This window comes from Falco peregrinus, chromosome 2, assembly GCF_023634155.1.
Source record: "Falco peregrinus isolate bFalPer1 chromosome 2, bFalPer1.pri, whole genome shotgun sequence".
NCBI classification, from domain to species: Eukaryota; Metazoa; Chordata; class Aves; order Falconiformes; family Falconidae; genus Falco; species Falco peregrinus.
The window spans coordinates 33,140,556-33,165,676 of NC_073722.1; the positions used below are offsets into that span (position 1 = coordinate 33,140,556).

General features: G+C 39.4%; 1 protein-coding gene across 1 annotated transcript in view; it reads left to right on the top strand.

The window, feature by feature from the left end:
• The first annotated feature begins 1,341 nt into the window (after positions 1-1,341).
• The window catches only part of ADGRA3 (adhesion G protein-coupled receptor A3), a 56,582-nt gene continuing 32,802 nt past the window's right edge, over positions 1,342-25,121 (top strand). The window contains exons 1-3 of the mRNA XM_055796145.1: positions 1,342-1,867; positions 16,102-16,173; positions 24,124-24,195. Of these exons, the coding sequence (XP_055652120.1) occupies positions 1,596-1,867; positions 16,102-16,173; positions 24,124-24,195 (416 nt within the window). The 5' untranslated portion in view covers positions 1,342-1,595. The remainder of the gene's footprint in view (positions 1,868-16,101; positions 16,174-24,123; positions 24,196-25,121) is intronic.

Sequence of the window (25,121 nt, forward strand, 5' to 3'; positions counted from 1 at the left end):
CACAATTCCTATCTTTCGCCAGTATCTTTCATTAGGTTATATTTAAAACTGGGTCACAACTTGAGTGCCCAACTTTATTCAAGAGCATCTTAGGCTGAAGAGTTTGGAAGACTCATTTTGGCAGCTATTATTGCCAACACCTAAAACTGCATTTCTGTGTAATAACAGGTATTTTGTAGGGTGTCATTTGCCAGTGCTCTTCTGTAAGGATGGGGCATTGTGAGTTCTTGGATAGCAACCAGAACCTCCTATAGGTTGTCAAGTCTCTCTTAAAATTTTTAAAGTAGGTGCTGTCAGTTCTTGTAACTTGATTGTGAGTTTGCTAAGTTATTTTATTATCCTCACACCTACCAGAGGCCAAGAAAACACTGAGAATTTCAGGTGTAAATTGGCACGAAGGCATTTGTGCCTGGCTGTCCTAGCTGCAGGGAAATGTGAGAACGTGACCTACCTACACCCAGAGAAGCAGTCCCAAGCGTGCAATGAAAAGACACGTTGTAGGTAGGTGGGTGTTGGTTTTTTTAAATTTTGAGATTGATGATATTGAAATGATTTTTCCCATCCTTTGCCTTTTTGGTTGTCAAGTGGGAATAGCAGGGGTACCTCATTTTAAAGGGATGATTTGAGGATTTACAAGCACAAGCTACTTGATGCGAGGCTACTGAGAGCCATTCGGCACCGAAGCAGGGGATTATTGTTATCCTTCACGAAGTAAGGACAGCAACAGTCCCTCCTGCAAGAGCAAGGCTTCGGAACTGGGGGTACGGAGCACAGCATGGAAGCAGAGCAGAGGGAAACCAAACCTCACCACCCCGTTCTTGCGAGGGGGACAGGGCCCACGAAACGCCAAAGCGACCCTCGGGTGTAAAGAACTGTGGGGGGGGGGGGGGGGGGGGGGGCGCGGGGGCGAAAGGCACCAGACGTCGGGAACGGTGGCGCGGGGGCGAAAGGCACCAGACGTCGGGAACGGTGCACAGGCCCGGCCCGGGCGATGAGCTCCCGCTGGAGGCGGCCGGGGGAGGGAGGCAACGACAGCCCGCAGTGCCGCGCTGCGGGGAGCGGCGGGGCCCAGGGCAAGCCCAGCACTGCCGAGGGCCCTGCCAGAGCCGCAGCGGCGGAGGGACCCGAGCCTCCCTACCGGGAAGGCGCTTCTCCCCCTCAGCCGCACTGGCCCCCCTCCGCCCGGCAGCAGCACCCCCCGGCCACGGCCCCCGGCCCGGCGGCGCGCAGGCGCGGTGCTGGCCGCCGCAACAGCGGCGCTTGCGCAGTGGGGCCGAGGCCCGGCGGGCGCGCTCGCCGCTGCGGGACTCCGGCATCGGCGGAAGGCGGCGCTGCAGCCGCTGCGCGGAGCCCGCCAGGCCCCGACACAAAGACGAGGGCGGCCGTGGCGGCCGCAGCTCCTACCCGCTCGCCCGCCGCCCCCGCGGTACCACATGGCGGCAGCGCTGTGGCCGCGCCTGGCGCCGCCCCCGCGCAACTAGGCCAGGGCGAGCCGCGCCCCCCCGCTCCCGCTCGCTCCTCTCCCGCCCGACCCCGGCCGTCCCCGACGCCTGTGGAAGGAGCGGAGCCGGAGCGGGGCCCTGCACAGCCCCGCCATGCTGCCCCCGGGCCGCCGCGCTCTCTGCCGCCCACCGCGCCGCCGCCGCCGTCGTCGGGCGGCGGAGCTTCTGCCCGCGCTCCTGCTCCTGGCGGCGCTGGGGGGCGGCGGCGGCGCCGCGCTGCCCCCGGGCTGTAAGTACGACGGTCGCCCCAAGAGCGCCGGCAGAGCGGCGGCCGGCGGCCCGGTGGAGGTGAAGGTAGTTTGCAGCAACCTGGAGCTCGTTCAGGTCCTGCCGCCCGAGGCGCTGCCTAACCGGACAGTCACCCTGTGAGTACCGGCCCCGGGTGGGGGGTGGGCGGCCGCGGTGCGACGTGGACGGGGTGGGGAGGGCAGGGCGCCGGCCCGAGGTATAATGGGGTCAGCCGGGGGCGGGAAGCGTAGTTGACCCCCTACGCTGTGGGGGAAAGTCCTAGGAGCGGTGGGGTTGTTTTTTGGCTGTGCTTTTCGCGCTTTTCATACTTTCCCGTAGTTTCCCGGCATGGTGATTTTAGGGCGGGAGGGCGGGGACCATCCCGTTACCGGCGGAGCGGGCGGTGGCGCGGGGGGGCTGCGCAGGGTGGTCCCGCCCCACGGAGCAGCATCCCCACCCCCCTTTTGTGCCTTCTCCCCTCTGGGGGCTGCTCGCCTTCAAAGGGTTCAGGCTGGTCAGAAGGCGTAGGAGTTACTTTATTTAAAGTAATTCCAGAATTGTATTTATTATTTAAAAAAAACTTCCTTAAATGTATTTGTTATATCTCAGGAGAAACTCAGCTTTGGAGTACTGTGTTTCGAGGTAGTTTTAACAAACGAGCGCTGATGGACGGTGTGAGCCGCTCAGTGTGAGGTGGGCTGGGTGGGCCTGACGTTTCACCGTAGCAACTCCTTCGTGGCAGGTCGCGATAAAATCAGCAAAGGCATTTATTTTGGTTTTTTCTTTGCAAGGAAGGTCAGTTTACTTCTGTGTAGCAGTAGGCATGTTGTTCTTACGCGGAGGCAATCCTAGCTCATCCATTTGAATAACAAGTTTCAAACAGGATGTGCAACTTCATCCAAAGTCAAAAATATTTTGCTGTTTACTTAGACATGAGTGTGCACATGTAAAGAAAGGATTTGCAAGTTGTTTTTCTTCATGAGACGTTAACCGGTCACCCTAGCAAAGAAGTTCATAGAACCACAGAATTGTTTGGGTGGGCAGGGAGGTTTCCGTGCTGGATTTTCTTAGTGGATAGTCCTAAAAGTGTAACCCTATCTCTTTAAAGAGCCTTAAAGTGCCTGTGCAACCCTGGGAAGACTCAGGTGCAGCTAAGTAGTATGCAAGAAAATCAATGAAAAAACACTAAGTAGTCTAGCTTAAGATATTTATCTACTTAACTGGAAATCAGAGATTAGAAAGATCTACCAACAGTCCAAGTTTAATAAAAGCGCAGGATGTATATAGCTCTGTTATGAGAACAACAACAATCTGACTGTTCCTTTTGTTAACTTTGACAACACTGAAACACCAAAGAAGGGCTTCCTTCAGGAAGTCTTGGTGAGGTGTGGACCAGGTCAGTAGCAGGTGCATCGGTCTGGACCTGTGAGAAAAGGGAAAGCTGCTAAAAAAAAAAAAGAGGTGGTAAAGGCTGAAGTAGTCGTTCTTGCTTGGCAGTCTGCAAGGGTTCACAGAATATTTCTAGATTACCTGTGAGAAGTGACCAGAATTACTCTCATGTGAAGTTGCTGAAGTAGAAGAAAAAGCAAAAAGTAGATGGTAATGGCTGATCAACAAATCCATTTTAGTCTTTGTTAACATCAAATGCTTTGCAGCTGATTAACTAACTGTTAAACATATAGTATTATCCGTTACAATTTTGATGAAAGTATATGTTAGTATGGTTAATATGCTGAAGTTGACTGTGGGGGTCTTTTGGTTAAAAAAACCTGGGAGTCACAGCTCTGGTTGTTGTGAAAGACAAGCAGATATCAAACAGCAGCCTTGCTGTGAATGGACCTTTGTTCATAATTGCAGTAACAGAAGAATTTGGAAGAATGGTTCATCTTTCATCTTGATTTTCATACTCCTACCTTATCTAGAGTGTATCTAGACCATATCTACATACTAATTAGTTGCTTTCAGTTTTAACAGGCCTTTGAAGTTCATGATAACTTCTGAAACATTTATTTTTTCCTTTTAAACTTTTTAATAGACATAGCAAGAAAAAAATGACTTTTTTCATTATTTGTAGTAAGTGTCAGAACGGTGTTCATACAATTAATATGAACACACACTTTGAAATTTTACTTAAACATAAGGCAAAGATTATTACACCAGTGCTTCTGCTTTTTCTAAGAAAATGAACACAGTAACAGTTGTGGTTCACAATCTTTCAAGTTTGTTGGCTCTTGAGAGTTTTGTGGTGTGTTTTTCTTACTGAATCCATGTTAACCTGGTTAGAAAGTTTTGGTGGTTTATGAAGTATGTTGCCAAGTGCCATTTCACTCAACACACTGTTGATTAGTAGTGGATGGGTTCAATGTTATCTAATCTTTTGCCAAAAATTACTTCCCCCCACCCTCAAGCTGGTACTCTGGAATTACAGCACTTGGTGGATAGTGGAAGGTTGTCTGATTAAAACTCCCCTAAATTATTTTGAATCTTGATTTTTTGTGGGATTCTTCTATTAAAGTACTAGTTCTATTGTATCTTTTTGGATTAGTGGATCACTGCAGAAATAAGTAGCTGAAAACACTGCCTTTTAATTCAGTTAATTTTTTTTGTATTGACTTTTATTTTGCACAAGCTGATTTTAAATACAAGGACTTGTATAGTTTTATATAACTTTGGGGTTTTCGAGTGAGCTAGGAATGACTGAAATGAAGTGATTGTATTCATTTTAGAAATCCTGATTCCATCCTTATCACTCATCAAACTCTTAGACTTTCAGTAGATCAGCTGCTGTGCATTTAGCATTTACAATTTTTTTACTTTGAGGACAAAAGTCTCTAAAAAGTGAGGATGTAAGAGAAATAATGGAAATTAGGATAAATAAGTTGTATCTGAGGATGCTGGCCAAGTTCTTTCATTCTTGCACACCATTGAAGTTAGTGGTTAACGATGATATTGATGAGCTGGGCAGGGTCACGTAAGTTACAAAATGACTTGGCCTTTGTTTGCTACAAAACATTTTATTTTCCTTGTAGTTTAGGCCAGTATTATTTAGAAACTTTTAGTTACAGTTCAGAAAAAAAATGCTAACTTAATTTCAGTTGATGAGAGACAAAGTAAGTTTGTTTCATGATTGAGGAAGGAAAGCAGATACTGGAAGAAGAGCATTAAAGTATAGAGAGATGTCTATGGGAGAGTAAGTAACGTTTAGGATTTCTGATAGTACTGTAGATTGAGATTCCTTTAGAATTGGCGGGTAGAATTGGCTGGTGCGTTTTACTGAGCAGTTCCAAGGTGAATCCAAGTTTAGTTATAGCTAAGGAAGGGACCTTTTCATAGCCTTACATAATAAGAGCTGATTGGGATGCAAATGAAGGGTGTATCTACATCAACACCATAGGTGGCTTTGACCTTTGTAGTTTAACCAGCCAGATGAGATGCTTTTGATGTGAAGATAACAACTGGGTGAATGTAACTCCGTGCTTTGACATTTTCTGTATTTCAGTAGATACTGAATCTTTATCTATGCGCTATATTGTATATGCACTATACTCTTGTAATAGAAGTCTGAGATAAGATATCCACTGCTGTTGTGTTTCTTGATGAAAACTCAAATCACAAGGTTATAACTTGTTGGATATTAGCCATTACTTCATTCTTTGGAAAATGTGTAATCCCACTGAAGGCAAGCCCATGAAGTTGTAATCCTTGTTGGTTGTTGAGGATTTTAGTTACCCATTACACGCAGGTTATTCTATATGAATAGGAACCTCAATAAACAGAGGAAAAGTGTATATATATTTATAAAGAACTGTTCCTGAATTGAGAGCCTTACTAGTCTGCAAACAACATTGCTTACCCACATATCCTGATAGGAGCATACAAGTATTGGTATTTGCACTCACATGTGTTAGAATTTCCAAGTCAGAGCATTAGCCTGAATTTACGTTCGGAACTGTTCAAAGATGTGCTTAACTGTGTTGCTGTTGAGAAACAAAATGTCACGGTTTTTGTCTAGCTCCTGAATATAATCATGTCAAACTACATCCGTTAAGTCGCTCAAAGGCATACTTATTTGGCCTTCTAGATATCAGCATAGGCTTTTCATTTGTTACACAAATTCCTAAATTTCAAAAATTTCAAAGCAAAAGGTCACTCATATTGCAAGGAGTCACTTGTATCACAGTGTGCAATTGCACATAATGTAATTACATTGTGTTCATTAGCCCTTCAGTGAGTATTAAATGTTCAATGTGATAAGCAGTATCTAGTCTCGGGAAGAGAGATTTTCATCTTCAAGACTAATTCTTTTTTTCTTTTCTTGTTGTCTTTTATTGATCAGTAGTATTCCTGGGTTTGTTTCAGTTTGGCAAAACTGCAGAGTATTAAAATATAAAAGTAAATGCCAAGAGTTAAAGAAATAGAACTAGAATTTGTACTGCTGTGATGAAGAATGAATAACTACATCTGTCTCATTCTTTTTTGCTTGACAAGTATGGAGCTGCAAGATTAGAGTTTTCAGAATTTAGCAGTTCTCATAAGTAGCTTGGCATGGGCCAGATAAGTTGCAGGTTCATGGATTTGTCATTACTACCTTTAGTCTGTATCTTCACCATAATTATATATTTTTGAATCTATACAGTTTAAATGCTTTCTTTGTACCAGTAGTTAATCCACGAAGATAAAAACAGTTAAGCGTTTCTTTTCATTAGTAATAATAAATTGTTTTAAATTTAAGAACTTCAGCTGAAATATGTTTTTGAGACTTTGCTTTCTGCAGTGAGGTAGTTAATGAATTTTACATATGAATTTGTAAAATCTTAAGTAATCTATTAAATATCTTTAGTCTTTAACACTGTAAATAGGTGAGAATTTTATTTTTGACCTTGGATTTCACTATTTGGCTGTTCAGTAGTCTGGTTGCCTTTGGAGTGCTACAGTGGGACATACATCCATTAGTTACTGTTTCTATGCATTGCTGTGTTGCGACTCCTCTGTCAGCGATGACAGGGGGCATGCCCAGTGATGCAGTACGGTACCGTCCTACACATCTCCAGGCTGCCTTAGAGCGAACGGGATGCCGGTGCACTGCAGTGTAGTGCTGCTGGGTCTGAAAATAGGGTAGTTGCTTCGGTGGTGTGTGTGATCCAAGCTGTTCAGTTTTGGCAGGGCTGTAGAGTTGTTGCTTTTGGAGTAGGAGCTTGACCTTTGTGGCAAGGCAGATCAACTAAGAGCTACTTTGGGGGGGGGGGAAAAACCAAACACCCAAGCAAAGCAAACGTAATAAATGCGGATTGATTAAAGACACTGAAGAAATAGGCAGCTTAATCCCACAGTTCTGTCTGCACTGGGCAGTGTGTTCTAGGATTCATTCAGGTGACTCGAGCATTACAGCTATAGGTGGCTGTGCGCTCTGCCGTCTTCAGGTGCTTTGTCTAAGAGTGCAAGCTGTGTCCTCTGCTAGATCAGTTCAATGCAGGGAAATAAAGATGCTTTGAGGTAGAGACAGACACACATTAGGGTCTAGATAAGGAGTGAAGAAAGGCAGAGAGATTGGATTAAAAGGCAGAAACTGCTACTGGAGTTGGGGTGGAGTTGAGATGGGAGCATGGGTTTGCTTGAATGGCTGTGTTGGTTATGGAGACAGGAAATCAGAAGGACTTCAGAGGGAGCACAGGCAGAGCAGATAATGTGTGGAAGAATAACTGGCTTAGCATGACATGGGCAAGAATTCCTGGAAATCTTAACAGCTACCGCCAAAATCAGTAAAGGTGGATTAGTGACTGAATGCCAGTAGTAGAAGATGGATCATAAAAGGAAATGGTAGTGGCATGACACAGGCAGGGAAAAGTCTTCTGACATTGTCCACTTGATGTGCTATTTCCATCTGAGGAGGTGAACATACAGGCTTTTTTCTGTCAGATTCAAGAACTTGTTATATTAGTTAGCCCATGTTGTTATAGAATAGGTTTTACCCTGAAACTTGGTAACACCCAGAGTTTGCAATTTATGCTCAGATTTCTGAAAGCATCCTGTAAGACATCAGAAACAGCTGATTCTAATACCTCAAAATCTTGTGTTACGGTAACAGCCTTTGGTGTTAACAGAAATTTAAACCAGTTCTCAAAATTGTTAGTGGGCTCATTAGTTTCTGTGGGTTGCAGTGATGTGACCTTACAATTCTGTGCTGGAGAAGGGAGGTCCCCTTCCACCCTCTCCTCCTGCTTCTGACGGGGATGGTCAGAAGCAAGGGCAGGGGAGACATGATTTCTCTGAGTGCGGGAGGTTACATCCACATCCAGCTGCCTGTGAAGCTGTAGCTTGAACTGGAGGTGGTATACCTTCACCTCCCAGTCTCTTGCTGTATGGGTGGTTTGTGGTTGGTTGGTTTTTTTACCCCCTCCATTGTTGCTGTACTAGAGTTTGTTGGGCTTCATGCCTAGTTCTTCAGGGAGCTAAACTATCCAGAAACTGTTGACTTTTGTAGGATTGAGATATAAATTTTTGTGAAAATACATCTTCGTGTGGCAGCAGCTGACAGGAAGTGCTTGCGAATGTGTCTAGACAAAGCACTTTCTAGAAAGCACATATACCTGATAGGAAATGTAAATACATATGAGACTGGGCGTGACAGCATATGCTATAATTAATACTCCTGTCATATGACACATAGAATGTATAACAGCTTAAGTTAGGAGAGTCTGGATAGGCATCTGTGTGTGTGCAGTATTTCCTGTGAAGCGAGTTACTTTTGTGTGTACGTATGGAGGTTGGAGGGGTAGGGAAACTTGCATTAAATTGCAAATCAGTGAGAATCCTAAAAAGTGTACATCTGGTGGATAAATGGGAAGCTCAGGAAGGAGCACAAGGGAGGGGAGTAAAACAGGAGGGTTACTACAGAAAAAGTAAATCATAAATCTCTTAAATGCAGATGCTACAATAACAAGGGGAGGGGAAGAGGGAGGGGAGAGAGAACTTGGAGGAAGCTTCCCAGAATGTGGTGGGTGCAAGGGTTAGGTTACCAGTGCCTTTGGTTAGCTTTAGAAATAGCAACTCAGAGTCAGCATTGCAAGAAATTGTATGTTGCAGTGTCCTCTTAATTTTCTCTTAGGTAGGCTTTTCAACCTGGGATAAGTACCAGAAAGAGAGGCTTGGTTGGTAAGGTCATGATTTCACAAGAATTTATTTTGATAGTATCACTTTCAGCAACATTGCTATTCATTCTTGCATTCTATTTTGCCACTCAGTTCTGTCCTTTTTCTAAGATTTTTATTTAATACTTTTACATAGAAATTCACTGAGATACTCCAGCGATTGGCACTGTATTTCACTACAAATGAAGAATTTCTGTCCTTAAAGAAAGGCAATAAATAAAGCTTGTGGCCACATACCAGAAAAATATCAAGAAAAAATTATCATGAATGGCAGTGCACAAAGTGAGCATTGTTGCTTGAATGATGCAGGGATAGTATAGGAAAAAGTATCCATCATTACGTCATATAAACAGCACATTCCCAGTTAAAAATGGAGCTATATAAATAGACAGAGTTTTAATTCTGTAATTTCATTACTTCTGAGTGTTTTGGTTTATAATCTTAATATTGTTTAACATGCATAATAATGAAATAGCACAGGAAATCTTTTATCTGTTGCAAGCTTCTATTTTGCAAATGTTTCATTGCTAAGCTTCCTCAATTACAATGCTTTTGTTGAATTGGAAAGTACTGCCCTCTTTCATTAGGGGCTGTTGAAAGATTCATAGTTCTTGCTCTGTTTGTAGCTTATGGAGTGTTTTCATTTCAGGGTTACTTTTAAGCAAGTACTGTTCATGTTCTTCTCAGTCTATTACTTATGTTTCTTTCCCTTTGACACCTGTAACTCACTAGAAAGCAAAATACTAACTGCTGAAAAATATTGGTTTTATATCCTTGTTAAATCACAGCTTCTACCAGATAAACTTTGAAAAATGTATTTCTCTTTGCATGTTCACGGCTTTCAGCAGAGAACATTTTTCTTGGTTGTACAGATGCTTATTTTAGTCCAATTTTTGCTGGTGGCCGCTTTCCCAGTCCTTAGAGTATACAGCCATCATCATGAAATGATCTGATTTATTTTCTGTTTCCTGGCTTTCTATTTGAGTCTCTCAAAACGTGTTCTGGAAGCTGCTTCAGCATTGAACTAAAAGTTCTGCTGCCTCCCCGTCTTGTTCAGGCTTCTTGGGAAGCCACTTTTTGACTATTTTGTAATAGTGTTAATGGATGTCTGTGTATTTTAATAGTGTCCTAAGAAAGGATTCATGTTGTGAAGTTTGGAGATGCATTGTACTAACAAGCAAAGAAGGACTAGCTGGATATGTGAAGGCTGGGGGCAGCCTTGGCTGCAGTGACTGCGAGATAAAGTTCAGGATCCTGGATGGAAGAAGCAGAGCAATAAGAAGGATTGCAACCCTGGACTTCAGGAGATCTGACTTTGTCCTCTTCAAGAACCTACTTGGAGGAATCCTATGGGCTAGGGGCTCTGGAAGATGAGGGAATCCAACAGAGCAGGCTAATATTCAAGCATCACTTCCTCCAAGCTTGAGATTGGTACATCCCTATGAGTAAGAAATCAAGCAAAGGGGGCAGGAGGCCTGCATGGTTGACCAAGGAGCTTCTGGCAAAACTCAAAACAGAAGGAGAAAGTTTATGGAATGTGGAAAAAGATAGGCCACTTGAGAGGAATATAGGGATGTTATCAGAACATGCAGGGAGGTGACAAGGAAGGCTAAGGTCTGTTTAGAATTAAATCTGATGAGAGGTGTCAAGGAAAACAAGAAGGGCTTCTTCAAGTCCATCCGCAGGAAAAGGATGACTAGAGAAAATGTGGGCCTGTTGCTGAATAAGGTTGGTGCCTCAGGGCCAAAGGACACTGAGAAGGTGGAGTTACTGAATGCCTCCTTCGCTTCAGTCTTTACAGCTAAGGCAAGCCCTCAGGAATCCCAGACCCTGGAGGCAAGAGAGAAAGTCTGCAGAAAGGAAAACTTCCCCCTGATCGAGAAGGATCATGTTGGAGATCACTTAAGCAAACGTGACACCCACAAATCCATGGGCCCTGATGGGATGTGCCCCTGAGTGCCGAGGGAGCTGGCAGAAGTTATTGCTAAGCCATTCTCCATCACCACTGAAAGGTCATGGAGAAGAGGAGAGGTGCCTGAAGACTGGAGGAAAGCCAGTGCCACTTTGCAGTACGAAGAACAGACTTTGGGTTTGACTGCATAGTTGTGTTGTGCATGCTAGCAACTGGGCATCTATTAGTAAAGGTCTTGCCAGTAAGTTAAAGCCAGAATTTGGTTTCTTTGCAGTGTGTTGCCAGATTTTGCCACTTTATGGAGTAAAATGGAAACAGGGCTTTCAGATCCAAGCAGTATTCAACAAAGGAACATTTTAACAATGTTCTTGTAATGAGTGAAAAGCTGGGATATGGATTTTTTTTTGGGGGGGGGGGGGGGGAGGGAGGGTGTGGGCTGTAGTGGTGTGTTTTGTTGTTTTTTTTTTTTTCTTAAGGTGCATTGTTTCAGATCACCTCCTTGTCTCTACAGCCCTTCTGCTCAGTCAAAGGAGAGGGAAATGTGTTGCCTAATTGTTTGACTTCAGACATTGTCCATGATGCTTTCTAAACCTACTCATCAGCTGCCTTTTCTTCCAAGCTTTTTGTGTTAATTCACATGCAAACACACTCACAGCGATGGGGTAGTGCCACATTTTATCTTCTGTCATGTAAGGGTTGGACAAGGAAAATGCATTTGTTCCAAGCAGGTGTTGTTGATCATTTAAAAGAAGGGAAAAGAAAAATAAACCTCATCTGGAGTTTTAAGAGGCATGGAGCAACAATGATACTGGGCTATGGAAACTCCTTCATAAAATCAAAAATCATTTATGTTGTAAAGTCACTTGTTAAAGAAGAGTTGAAAAAGATGAGGATGAGTGGGGCTCTGTAGCTTTCTACTATTTTTCCTGTAAACTTCTTAATGATGGAAAAGTTTGCGTATTTTCAGAATTACTTCCCTCTTAAGAAAAATTATGGTCTTAAACTAGTAACTTAGAATTATTGATCACAAATAATTTTCTGTGGCTAAGTGGTACATAATAGTCCATCATTTCACTGTACATTAATGCACAGAACTTGTGAGAGTGACTATAAAATGTCTGCTTTGAAGTGAATGCTTTATCATGTTTTGTCGTCTTATGCTGCATCCCTTAACACTTCCAATAATTTATAGAGTAAATATATTAATAGCAAGTTTTAAACTGCATTTTTTAAAAGATTACACTTACAACATTTTTAAGTGTGATGAAATGTCATAGGTTATATGGAGTGTTGTAAAATCTAACATTTATTCTACTAAAGCTTTATGGTTGAGCAACTAACAGCCTCTGCAGAGAAAATACTAGATCAGGCTGACTATAATTTGTGTATCACACTCCAGAGAGAAATTTACCTGGTGCACAGATATTCAAAGACTTCTACTTTAGGCCTATCATTTTATAGGCAATGTCAGAAGACTTTTTTTTTTTTTTTGTACAGAACTATAGTTTTTATTTAGTTTAAATTTAGTTCAGTCAGTTATAGCTACTTTTGAAGTGGTTTCTGTTCCATTTTGAATAGCTACATTTCCTGGAAAAAGTACACGTAAAAATCAATAAATCTTAAGATCAAGTCAGTTATAACTAAAATACAAATTATTTCTGTGCTACCAAAGATTGTAGTTTGCTTGCTTGCTTGTGTTGACCTGGATGTTATCTGAACCTAATATTTTTTTTCTTCCTATTTAAGTCTGAAATTGGTCTGTTTTTTCTTGCTGCTGCTGTTATGCCTTATGTTCGGTTTGCATTAACTATTTGAGGTTATTTTTATAAGCGCCTTCATTAATTTCTTTGTGTATTATTATTTTCCTTCCTGTGTACATATCTGAAACCAGGAAGGATTCTGAAATAAAGGGGTGCTTTGCTCTGAACAGATTTGGTTTGCAAAATGAGTCTCTACAAATAATACTATTTAGGTTGAAACCTTTTTGAGTAGATGTGAAAACAGTTTCAAAGACTTCAGGATGTGTGATTTTAATGCCTCAAGTTAAATTTTACTAGTTTTGCAGGCATTCCAACTTGTAGATGATGATGATTATTTTTCTTCACTAAACTTGCAGTCTTGCAAATGCGTATTCTGGTTTTCTGTTACATGTTGGGCCTTCCTTAATGCAAAGATTCCTTTAAATGCATGTAGATTTCTGAACTGTACTTGGGCTTCCCTGATTTGTACATGTTTTTTTTAAAATACTGTTTAATTTGTTTGGTCATCTAGTTATTACAGCTGCAGCCAAGGGGCAGTTTTCCTTCTTTCCTTCCTGTAAAGCAGCTTAATGTATTTGATTCTAGAGCTCTTTTCACAAGAGCAAATTTTCTTAGCTGACACTCTAGTAGATGTTACAGGCATTATAGGCACATGCAACAGCAAATTGTCACTATACTTTTAAGTATTCTTATCCTTTCCACCGTTGCTGTGATCAGCCTTCATCTGGGATTAGCTGACTGTGTAGCACACTATGTTGATCAAACTTTTGCAGTTGACATTTAATCTTTTGGAAAATGTCTTGGGTAAATGTGTAGGTTAATGTTTGTTGCACGTGGAGCAGTGGGGACCAGGGATGACATGAGATAAGCTGCAGAAATACGTGGTATGACTGTAAGGAGAGGGGAAGGAATAGGATCTCCTTCTTTTAGCGTCACAACTCCTATCTTGGGTGAATGATTTAATCTTAACTTCAAGAATTTTCAGACCTTCTGTCTGTCAAATTGGAAGTGGAAAGAGTTTCAAATAACTTTTTCAGCTGTCTTGATTCTGTGTATGTGAGAGTGAGAGAGAGACTGACTCTCAAACCCAAAGCTTCAAGACAAAAAGTTGCCTGCCTGGTGTTTGTCTAAACCACAGAGGCTTGAGGCAGTCTTTGAGAAACCTGAAGAAGAAAACTGCTTAGCATAATATGGTTGTGTCAAAATGATGCTGTTTTCATAGATTGATATTCCTGTATTTTAGTTTTATCTTACTCATGATGTGTTTTGAAGTAATAATCCTTGTTATTAGATAATAAACTTTAAGCATTGGAGGAAAGAGGAGGGTGCGCGTGTTTGTGTTTGGTTTATGGCTATTGTAAAGAATATCTGGAAGATGTAGTAGACTGGAAAGAAATCTAGTGGCAGTTATAAGTGCAGAAGTTGTTATCCAGCCTGAAGATGTAATTGGTGTAAGTGAAGAAGTGCATGGACTTGTTGGATCTGCAGGATGCATTTGATAAAGAACCTGTCTGAAATTGAACTGAGTGCAGCAGAAATTGCGGAGCAATCTGGCAGTGGATAAATTTCCAGGACAAGATTATGTGCACGTGAGAGCTTTTTGAAGAACTCCGGAATGAAAAAGTCAAATTATGAGTGTCTGAAGTTTTGCTTAGAGTGAACTGTTTTTTTAAGGACTGGAGGGATAGCAAATGCTGATTGTTATAACTATATCAGGAGTTTAGGGAAGTGGCATGGTTCCAGGTCTGATGCTTGTGTTGAACAGCTCAATAGAATTGGTAATAAATATATTGGATACCTGGAGAGAGAGAGATCGATATGTACTCTGGAAAATTTAATTCCTCTGTAATGGCAAGCTCTTCCTGACAAACTTCTGGAATTCTTCAGTATCAGCAAAATATTTACAAGGATGATCCAGTTGATATAATGAGACATAGGTGTTTTTTCTAAAAGGCATCCCTCAGTCCCTTCCCAAAGGCACTTGTTGAAAATAGTATGTCAGCCTAAAATGGAAGACTGTTGTATCAACAGCTAACTTGCTGGAGGATGTGGAAGTAAGTGGTTAGCCTTTTCAGTGGAGTGGAGTGTTAGAGAGCTGAAATGTACAATATATTTTTTAGTGACGTGTAAAACAGTGTAAGTAGGGGGTTGACAGTTTGGGGAGTTGCTTAGTGTAATAAGGGTGATGGTAAGTTCCAGAATTTTGGAAGAAGTTTATGAATCTAATAATTGGGCAGTAAACTACCAGAGGCAGCACACTGTTGGAAAATGAAAGTTGTACTGGGGATGATGACTATTCCGTCTTCGTTCATAAGATGATGGGAACTGAGCTGACCAGAAATCTTCTCAATTCTTAGTACAGGTGGTAAAGGCAGATCAGATGCTAGTAATTGCTAGGAAAGCAGTAGGAAACAAAACAGAATGTCATTATCCCACTAACTTGTCTGTGTGTTGAATACTGCTTCAGTTCCGGTGGTCTTATCTCAGAATTTTTTGAGTGTAATGAAGCTGAAAAGAGCTCAGAAGTGGTTCAGGTGGCACAAAATGACTTTGGTATGAAGAGTAATTAAGTAAAATATGAATCTTCCATCTGGCAAGAGACCATCTAGGTTTCTACATAATTACGTGTGGTAAAGAGAGGGTAGGTGGGGACTGATCACTGCTTGTTCCCATGTAAGAAGTGGGGAGCATCAAATGAAACTAGCAGGAGCTGTGTTCAGAACAAATGAGATGAGGTGTTCTTTATGGAACAGAAGTTTGTGCTGCGAAACCCTTTGTAAGAAGCGTTGTGGATGCCAAAATTTTACATGATTCAAAAGGAAAAGAGGCTTTTTTTTTGTGACAGAAATATGTAGCTGTGTAGAAAGCAGGTTCTTCTCAGTAAGGATTTGAGAATAATTTGCATCTGCAGACAGCTGTGATTGAAGAATAGGGTGCTTGGCTAGATGGGCCTGATCCAGTTATTCATGTGGAAGAGGGGATTTGTGTATGTGTAGTCCTTTAAGAGAAGAAGGGAGAGACAGAAGTAAAGGAGTGCTTGCTGAGCTTATTTGCAGATGTTTTAAAAAGACTGTATTGAGGAGAAGGTGTGTGAAGGGTGGCTGGGAAAGGTAGCAGTACGTGGGAGAAACGAGTATGTGTGGGTGGCTGCGGGTGGCAGCAGAGGGAATGGGAAGCGGTGATATGCTCTGTGGTTTAGAAAACCAAAGTGGGTATGGAAGAACAGAATGTTGAATGTGTAGATTGGTGGTTTAATACTTTATTTTCTATTATGCCGGTTCTGGTGTTTTATTATGGTAATCCTGTATGCATGTGCTTTCTTTCATATGTTAATTATGTAAGCTTGCATGATAGGTAGGGCACATACCATAGAAAATAGTCTTTCTCCTTCATAATATTAAGTAGTGCTGTTATGTACACCTCAGTCAGAGTTAGGGATTGTAGTTTGATATAAAGGCTATTAAAGAGAAGATTTACATCACGAGTACAAGCTACAGCAAATTTTGTTACCAAACTTATAATACATTGTTCTTGTCTCTTTTTATTTACAGGATTCTGAGTAACAATAAAATAACAGAGTTGAAGAATGGTTCCTTCTCTGGATTACACCTTCTTGAAAGATTGTAAGTGCTTGGTAAAAAAGGTATTTTCACTTTAAAAGTTGATATACTGTTTGCATTTGAATAATAATTCTGAAAAAAAGTCTTAAGAGATGTGGCTTTTAACATATCTTTTGCGATTGAAGAGTTAACATAGTTAAGTGTTCTCTTGATGAATATGAATGTCATGTAAGAGCATAAAGGCAGTTTCAGTGGCATGCCAGATTCAGTTGATTGCTGTGTTGATTTGCGTTGTTGTTGGTCTCATAATATGTATACTTAGGTTTTAAAGAATTCTTTCATTTGTTATGAAGTGTCAAACCCTTTGTCTCAAACAATTGCGAAGTATATTTGTAGGGGAAGCAGATGTATTAGAGCTTCTAAAAGAGGCAACATTAATTGTAAGTTTGTTATTGATACGTATTTTAACAGTCTTGCTGCTTAGTTCACAACTGTGGCTTGTACCGAATGGGGTGGGGGGTGGGGTGGGAAATGGGAGTGAGTCTGGGCGTAACTACTTGGACATCTTTGGCTTCCTGTTTTTGCTTTCCCTTTCAGATGATATATCATGTATGGATAAGAAGCAACATTGTAGCTTCTGTTAGTCAGCTTTTTCCCAGCTGGTAGAAGGTCAGGATTGGCAGGTTGATCTACCTTGGGAGCAAGCAGAAACTCTAGAGATAAGACTTTTTTAGGCCATTTGACTGGGAAAGTAGCCAGTTTCATAATCATCTCACAACATCTAGGAAGAGTTCTAAACGACTTATGGCTTCAGGGGGTTAAGAATATCTCATTCTTCTAAAACTTTAGTCCTGGTCACCTGGCCTAAAACAATTCAAACACTTTGACCATTCTGTCCCCTACATGCCAGAAGAAAGATTAGTCTTCTGCATTGGCAGATGAGCCTTATTGTAGAAATAAGTGATTGTGCCAAAGAAGCAAGGTTATCATCAGTGATGGCATTCTAGATCATTACACATTATTTTGGCATCCTTGTTTAGGTAATAAAGGCATTTACTGACAGTTATTTGTTGTAACTGATTACAATTTTCAGGCAGGAAATACTTGAAACTGTTTAGTTTGAGATGATAATTTACATTTGCTCTATGAATCCAAATCTTAATTTTCTTTAAAATCACAAGAACCCAACTTCTTCCGTTTAACTCCTGTCATTTGTAAGGATTTTTTTAGGTTATTTTAATGTCTCCTTTCATGAAAAGGGAAAAGAAAGTAAGGCAGGCATCATGTTTTCAGCATTTAAAGTGATCTGGGATAGCAGTATTTTATATGGTATGGTGGTCTCTTCTGAATGAGATAACATCCTTTATGTCTGCTGGTGTAGAATTTAATACGTCGGCAAATGATTATTAATGGCCAGGTGTTTTCATCATAAAGGAAGGGTTAACTAGCATGATATACTAGTCATTAATGGCCATCTTTTGTGTGTGTGTGTGTGCAAGATTTATTTAAAGACATCTATTTAACCACAGCAAAAGGAAACTTTTCTGCTTCAGATGCTCTTGTGACCCTGGACAGAAGCTGCTCCTATAATTAATTTTTCAAACTGAAACGAATAGTCGATAGTAAAAGGAAAAAAAATTGAAATCCATGGTAACTGTTTTGAACGCCTAACATTATGTTCAATAGTTTCAAATTATATTCCTTAATGTTGACTGTGGTAACTTACATGCCTTTAAAACTGCAATTTTTTGACAGTTCTTTATTTTTATTTTGTTGTTCTACTCATGCTTCCCCTTGTTTACTTATGTTTTCTTTGTAGATAGGCTCTTTTCCCCACTTCTAATTTAAGAGATTAAATGGAGATAAAAGAAATAAATTCAATCAGCATTTAAATAGTTAATTTGGACAGTAGCCTCACAATGTTACTGCTTGCAGTAATAGGGGAGAGATTCTGTATGTGTTTAATGCTTGTTTGTTCATTTCTTGTAATGTTATACTTCATAGCAAATACTTTTGCTGTTTCTCCTTAATCGTTTTCAGATAGAGTTTAGATATATAGATATATTTAACCAAAGCCTTGAAAAAGAATAATTCAAGTAATATGTAAGGAACAGGTACCTGAGTAATAATTGGTTTTAATTGCATTTCAATTCATATTTTGAATTCTGAAATACAGATTCACAATTTCATAATTCATCTGTTAACACACTAAACTTGTTTTCTTCTGTTTAGTTCTTGGACAACCTAGTGAAAATTTACACAGTTTTAAATGGTTTCTGTTATTTTATTAGTTCTTCAGATAAACTTGGGTATATGGTATCTGCAGCTGCAAATTGTTGCCCTTAAGGTTATTGGTTTGCTCAAATTTGTTATCTCTTGACCTCATCCCCACCTGACAGTTCTTCATGGTTACTATTGAAAGGGAGAGATTGTTTTATGTATTGCTTGTATCCCCCAAAACTGTGGGGAAGTACATTAAAAATGCTGGCCCCAAGTGGGAATTTCAAATCTATTCGTTAATAATTTTGTGCATGTATGTTAATTTATGAAAATGTAGAATTTGGTGATGTGTTATTTTGTAAACAGCGTGATAAGATTACTAAAAGAAGGGTTTTGTTTTACTGGTGGGTGAAACTTTGTTAATTACAGTAGAAAATGACTATGCTATGTCTACACCTACTCTTACAGGAAAAAAATCATGCAAATAACAGCTGAGTAACAGTAAGCAGGTCAAAGATAGTAACAGTAAGCAGGTCAAAGATTTTAACTGCTGTAAGTGGTAATTAAAGTGTGTGCACAAAAAGATGTTAAATATTTAATCTCCACTGACTTCGTTAATGCTATGTTTTGTTGAGTGTTTCATTGCAGTTTAAATGTTGAAGTAACTTGCACAACTGATTTGTGACAGAGAATTTCATCTAGTAGATGCTTGACTTTATATATCATTAGTCAAAGTCCACCAACTTAGAAGCAAACTGCTGTCTTCCATCTGGAAGCCAGCTAATTCTGCCTGTTGTTTTTGGCAAGTATAAGGAAGTTTATGTATTTGTTAAGTAATAGTTTTCGTTGTACATGAGGGAGAAAGGAGGAAGAGACAGACGTGGAATTCAGTAACGTATTTAGATAGCAAACCAAGGATTTTATATTAATTGAGCAGTAAATAATGGCAAGGGTTTATCAATGTGTTTTTAGGATATACTAATATACCTTTTAAAAGGGGAAATGTGCAGTGTGAAGTGAGTGTTATTTGTAGTCATTTTCTTTTTTTTTCCTCCTGTTTGTATAGCACCAATCTACAGATATATGGATGCCTTAAAAATAGGAGCATCTAATACTTTTTAGGACAATAAAAATTTCTCATTTTAATTCTTGTTGTGATAGTGCAGCAGAGCATGTGATAAGATAGGCCTGAGTTCTCCTAGTGATGCACCTGAACTTTTATGAAAGTCTTTAAAAGTGATTGGAAAGTATCAGGATTTTTTGTGGGAATATTACTGAGCAGCGAAACAGTATTATGAATATTCAGGAACTTGTTTTCTGCTCTAACTTTAATTCTGGTTTTGGTTCTGGAACCTCTATCTCTTCGTTAGCTGTGGCTCTTTCAGGAGAAGACAGTGCGTTAGGCTAACAAAATACTTTCTCCATCCTCACGTGCTTCTCAGGTAATTTCTGAAAGATGAGTGATGAGGGGAAGGAAATGTGCTTCTAGTCTGCTGAAAAATCTGTGCTGTGAAATTGAATGCTCTGGAGTATTCTGAACTGTTTGAATTATAGAAATTATTTTAAGGAAACAGGTTTTCTGGTATAGGTTCTAGCTTTTGTTTACTTTGCAGAAATGTCTCAAGCATTTATTTTTTTTTTCATTACATCTTCAAGAAATTTTGAATTGTTCATCAGTGCATGTCACAGGTGATGTTACGGGGTAAGCAAAACAGCAAAGTGATCCAAGTTACTGTTGATTTTTTTTAGATACAAGGGGAAGTCAAAAGCGTATGTAAGAAAAAAAATCATCTCTTTTTGCAGTGACTTTTTAATTTACATTTGAAAAACGTCCAACCCGCAGAACTATCTATTGTCTCCTCTTTTGTGGTTCCTTATGAACCTGGACACTCCAGTTGCTTTCTATTCTTCTGTTACTCTAATATCAAAATCAGTGGTAGACTTGAGTCAGTTTTTCTTTTCTAGAGAGAGTTACTTGAACCTGGTGAAACAGCTCCAGCAGCACTTTATCCTCAATGCAATTTGAATATGGTGACCTGAAAGCATAATTCTACATCTGAGACCCACATGCAATAAAGTGTTGGGCTATCAGTTATCAACGGTTTTGGTGGTACCCTAAATATTTGGTACATTGATGGTGAAAATTCCAAATAAATACAGCCTGCTGTGTTTTAGGGAGAAAGCCTATGTACGTATGGGGTAGAATTTAAATCGTACACAATGGATGATGAGGAAACACAAAAATTGTTTAATCAGTCATAAATATTTGTTGGATCTACCTGCATAAAATCTACAGCCCATAGAACTGTGGGAGGGATCAGCTGACTTTGTGATGTTTTTTCTAATTTCTTACTTTGTCTTCTTCCTGTATTTCCTTTTTGAAAAGGCATTTCATATAGTAAGAGTCCATGGTGTTTAATCTGTTTGTTTTCTGACCTTCATTTTCAAGTTCTGTACAGGAAGAAAGTAAGTTTATCCAATGTTCATTGAGAGAGCTAAATAATGTATACATGTCAGTGTATTTATATGCATTGTTTGTGCCAGCAGGATGCTTTAGTAATATTTAAGACTATCTTCACTGTGCTGAGACAGAAAGCATTAAATTACAAGTAATATGTATTCATATATAAGTAATTTTTAAGTATGTATATGTGCACTTTTAAGTCGTAGACAACTGGCCACTGAAACATTCCATTATAAACTCTAATGAAATGAAAGGATTTCATTTTTTACATGGCAAACTATAATTACATTTGAGTATTCTTTCATTAAGATATTTTTCTTTAACAAGATAACACTAGATGTGGTTGTCAGGCTCTTAAAAATACTTTTGCTTGTTCTAAGTTGCTATTTGCTCACTTAATAATGGATTTGAAAAAGCGCTGTTCCAATTGAATGTAAGATTTCCTCATAATGAGAGTGGTTAAATACTTCAAGAGTTGGGTGATGATATGGTGAAACCTGCATCCTTTGAGGTTTTTAGAACTGGACATAACAGCAGGGCAGTTAATGTGATTCAGTTGTGCTTTGAGCGAGAAGTTGCATGTGACCTCAACAGATGTTTTAAAACCTGCTACCCAAATCTCAAGTTAGTTACCTTACCTGATAAATCAGAGGCATTCTCATCTGCAGTGTTACTTAACATTTAAGAAAAAATTGATGTATTTTTTTTTAATAGGTTCTCAGTCTAAGATTGCTCTACTGTCTGGCTTGTGTTTTGGTTTTTGTGGAGGTTTTTAGTTTTTTGTTGTTCTGGGGGTTTTTTGGTAGCAGTATTTTTACTTGCTAGATGAAAGATATAGTTAGTGTAAGATGTACTAATGAGCTAGAGCTTGGGGAAGTTGTAATATTACCCTAACTGAAACCATCTTCTAATGGATGTTTTGGACAGATTTTCTTTGATTTGGACAAATATGTATAACTATATCCTGTTGGTTGAGCTTTGCCAAAGAAAATTTATTAAAATCAGTGGCTGGGATAATTAATTTCCTGTTTCTAAAACTCAATAGTTGGTATAAATATATTTGTAAGTGTTAAAAACAACAAAAACCTTAAAGCCAAACACAACTTTCTAATGAGATTGTCTCTCCCACCTCCCTTATATGTGAGAATCCTACCAGTCCGTTGGTTTAACCAAGTGTAATTTCTTCTTCGAGAAACTGTCTTAGGTCCTGGCAGTTGCACCAGCCTGTATATCAACATCTTTTACTGTTTCTGAAGAGCTGCCAGACATGTCAGCGCTGTGTTAATTTTGAGATCTTTAAATATCTCTGTTTTCATCTGCTCATACTTTTTGGTAGATGAATTCATAGCTACTGCTTACTAATGACTGCTACTGGGAGCGGGGGAAACCCTAAGTAGAGACACCCCAACTGTTGTAGTTGCAGGTTGAGCAAATGCTAATACTTCGGGCATTCAGGGTGGTTTTTTAGAATTATTTTAGTATGGCGGTTCATTAATGCTTTGCTGTCTTATCTACAAAATACAGAATATACATTGAATGAGTTTTATGAAAACGTGAAAATTGTTAGCATTTCTTTTTAAAAAATAATTTATTAATTCTAGTGTAATTATCCTTCTGGAACCAGCATTAAGACCTACTAAGGGGAGGGGAAAAAAACAAAAAATTACAGGAAGAATAGACTAGTCAGTTTTTATCAACTAATCTGACAATGTATAAACAGGTTGTGGAAGTAATAAAACGCTTGCTTTTAATTTTAAAACTTTTTTTTTTCTTTCTACTGAAGCAGTGGATATAAGAAAGAGGTGTATCAGGGAGTAATGCTTTTAATTTAAGCAATGAAATTAAAAATCACTGATAATCTAGACTAGTGAATTTCCAAGGCATGTTGTCAAGGTTGCTCTCCCCGAGTGTTTTCCATAGGGAGATTCTCGGTGGGAGTTATATGATTTTAAACTGAAATTTAAAATACGAACAGTAAGTATCATTTTTCTTCCCTGTTCCAAAGACTGATGGTAAATAAGTGATGAATAACATTGAGTATTCTCTGGTTTGTCACGGTCTTGGTACTGTGTTTATAGCCTGCTGAAAGAGGCTTACAAACTTTGCAGTTCTTCAGGCTTCTGAATACTGCTTTGGAAGTAGTTGGCAGTCCCTGCCATGCCACCATACAGGGCAAGAAAATGAAACTGATAAGAGAATTGTGTATGTGTCACAGTTCTACTTTAAATTTACCTTTCAGTACAGTAAATTAATTTTCAATATTTCAAGTATTTAAATTGAAGCATGATCCATGTGCCATGACACTATTGCAGCAATACTAGTTCATCTGGCTGTAGGAAATGCTATTGTAAAATCTCGGGATGAATTCGTATTTTTGATCATGTATATCTGTGTGATGGTAGGTGTACTGTTCTTTCAGGCAGTATTATTAAAGTTGTGGTAGACTTAGGGATGTTTTTTCTACTCTTGCTTACTAAAACATTGCTTTTAATTGAAATTACTGAATTTCCTCTCAAATGCAGTATTTTCAGATATTGCCAAGGAGTGAGAAAATTTTTATTGTAGTAGTAAGTGCCTGCCTATGAAGTTTCGGATAGTAGTGTAGTAAAGATTTGGGATGAATAAGGAGGTAGAAATAATTTTAGCATTCATGCAGTCATAAAGTTTGTTCAGAAGTGTGTAGATGCTGCCAGATGCTTTCTGTGGCCTTTCAAATTAAGATATATCTGCAAAACATCTCATGTTAGGAGTTAAGACTTCTTTATCGCTTGTACAATTAATAAAGCAGTTTAATGCCATAGTTACTTTACATTTCTCCTTACAATCTCCTGTTCTGGAAACTTAAGATTTCAAAACCTGTGCTCTGAATTTTTTCACCAGCATTATTTGGGATTCTGGCTTTGCTTCTGTACTAATGTTGGTGGAGACTTTCAGTGTTGAGTCTTTGTTGTATTTTTAGAATCTTGTTTTGTTGCTTTTGGTAGGACAGGAAAACACTGTGCCTAAATAGTATTGTACTGTGTAATGAGCAAATACTACACCTTGAGCAGCTGTAATCTATTTGGATAATGTGGCAAAGTGTCTTTGACTATACCCTTTCATGTGATAGGAACTGATAGAATATTTAAAGGAATACACATGCTGTTTCTATTCTTTCTAGTTAAAATAAGATTTTTCAAATTTTTAAAGATGCTATTTCTACTTTCTCTAACATATGTGGTACAGGGCTTTTGGACAGTTTTCAAACAAGCTGAGGCAAGTCTATCTTCATGCGTGTATATCTGTTTTAAAGGGTAGTTCGTGCTAAATGTCTTAATTTTTCTCCACAGGGACCTTAAGAACAACCTTATTAGTACTATAGATCCAGGAGCTTTTCTGGGACTTTCATCTCTGAAAAGACTGTAAGTAGTATATCTAGCTAGTCATTTTAAATAAACAAAAAAACCCCTGAGAGTAGAGTTAGTCTTAGCTTCTGGAAATTTAGACAGCAAGGCTATTATATTATTAAAAGTTGAATACTTGTTGTCTAAATTTATACACACGCACACACATGTATTTATGTATGACACAAAGTCTGCTTTTAGTCTTATGACTGAAGAACATCCACTGCCTGTGGCTTGGCAGTCTCCCTTGTTCTTACTGACAGTCTGTTGTATTATTCCTCCCTCTTTGTATTGCAGTGGCTTGAAACATCACTGGATGAATGTTCATTCAGGGCTTTGATGCCATGAAGTCATGTTTTGTTAAATGTTAAACTCCTCACAATTTTTTTTTTTCCCCAAAGGTCTTACTGGAACAGAGAGTCCCTTGCTATTAATACTACACTGAAGTTACAGCACTGCTAATGCTGCTTTATTTATTGGAGGTTGTGCCAACATTCCCATTAACATGTTTTTTTGGCATTTATACCTTGGGTGTAAAAATTCTGTCCCAGATGAAATTTGACAAACAAGACCTCAGCATGATGGCCTCTCTTCAGAAAAATCTCTTCAGATTTTCAGAATATCTGGGGGAGCTTGTAGGTTTTAGTGATTTCAGTGCTACACACAGACAGACAGACACACACCCAGCCTGCCCCCCCCCTCCCCCCGCCTTTAGTCAGCATACAGCTTTCTTTACATTTTTGTAGTATGTTCATTTGTCACAGGTCAGATAATCTGGCTCACTTAAAAGGAAATTTTGGTGGTAATTTTTGAATTTTTTTTCCCAAATTTTCAAAGAAAAGCAAAACTTTTGAAAACCTTAAAAATAAAGCTGAAGGACCAAGTCTGGACCTTTACTGCTTGCAAGCTTAATTTTGATTCCTTTAAGATTTTTGGCAATTCAA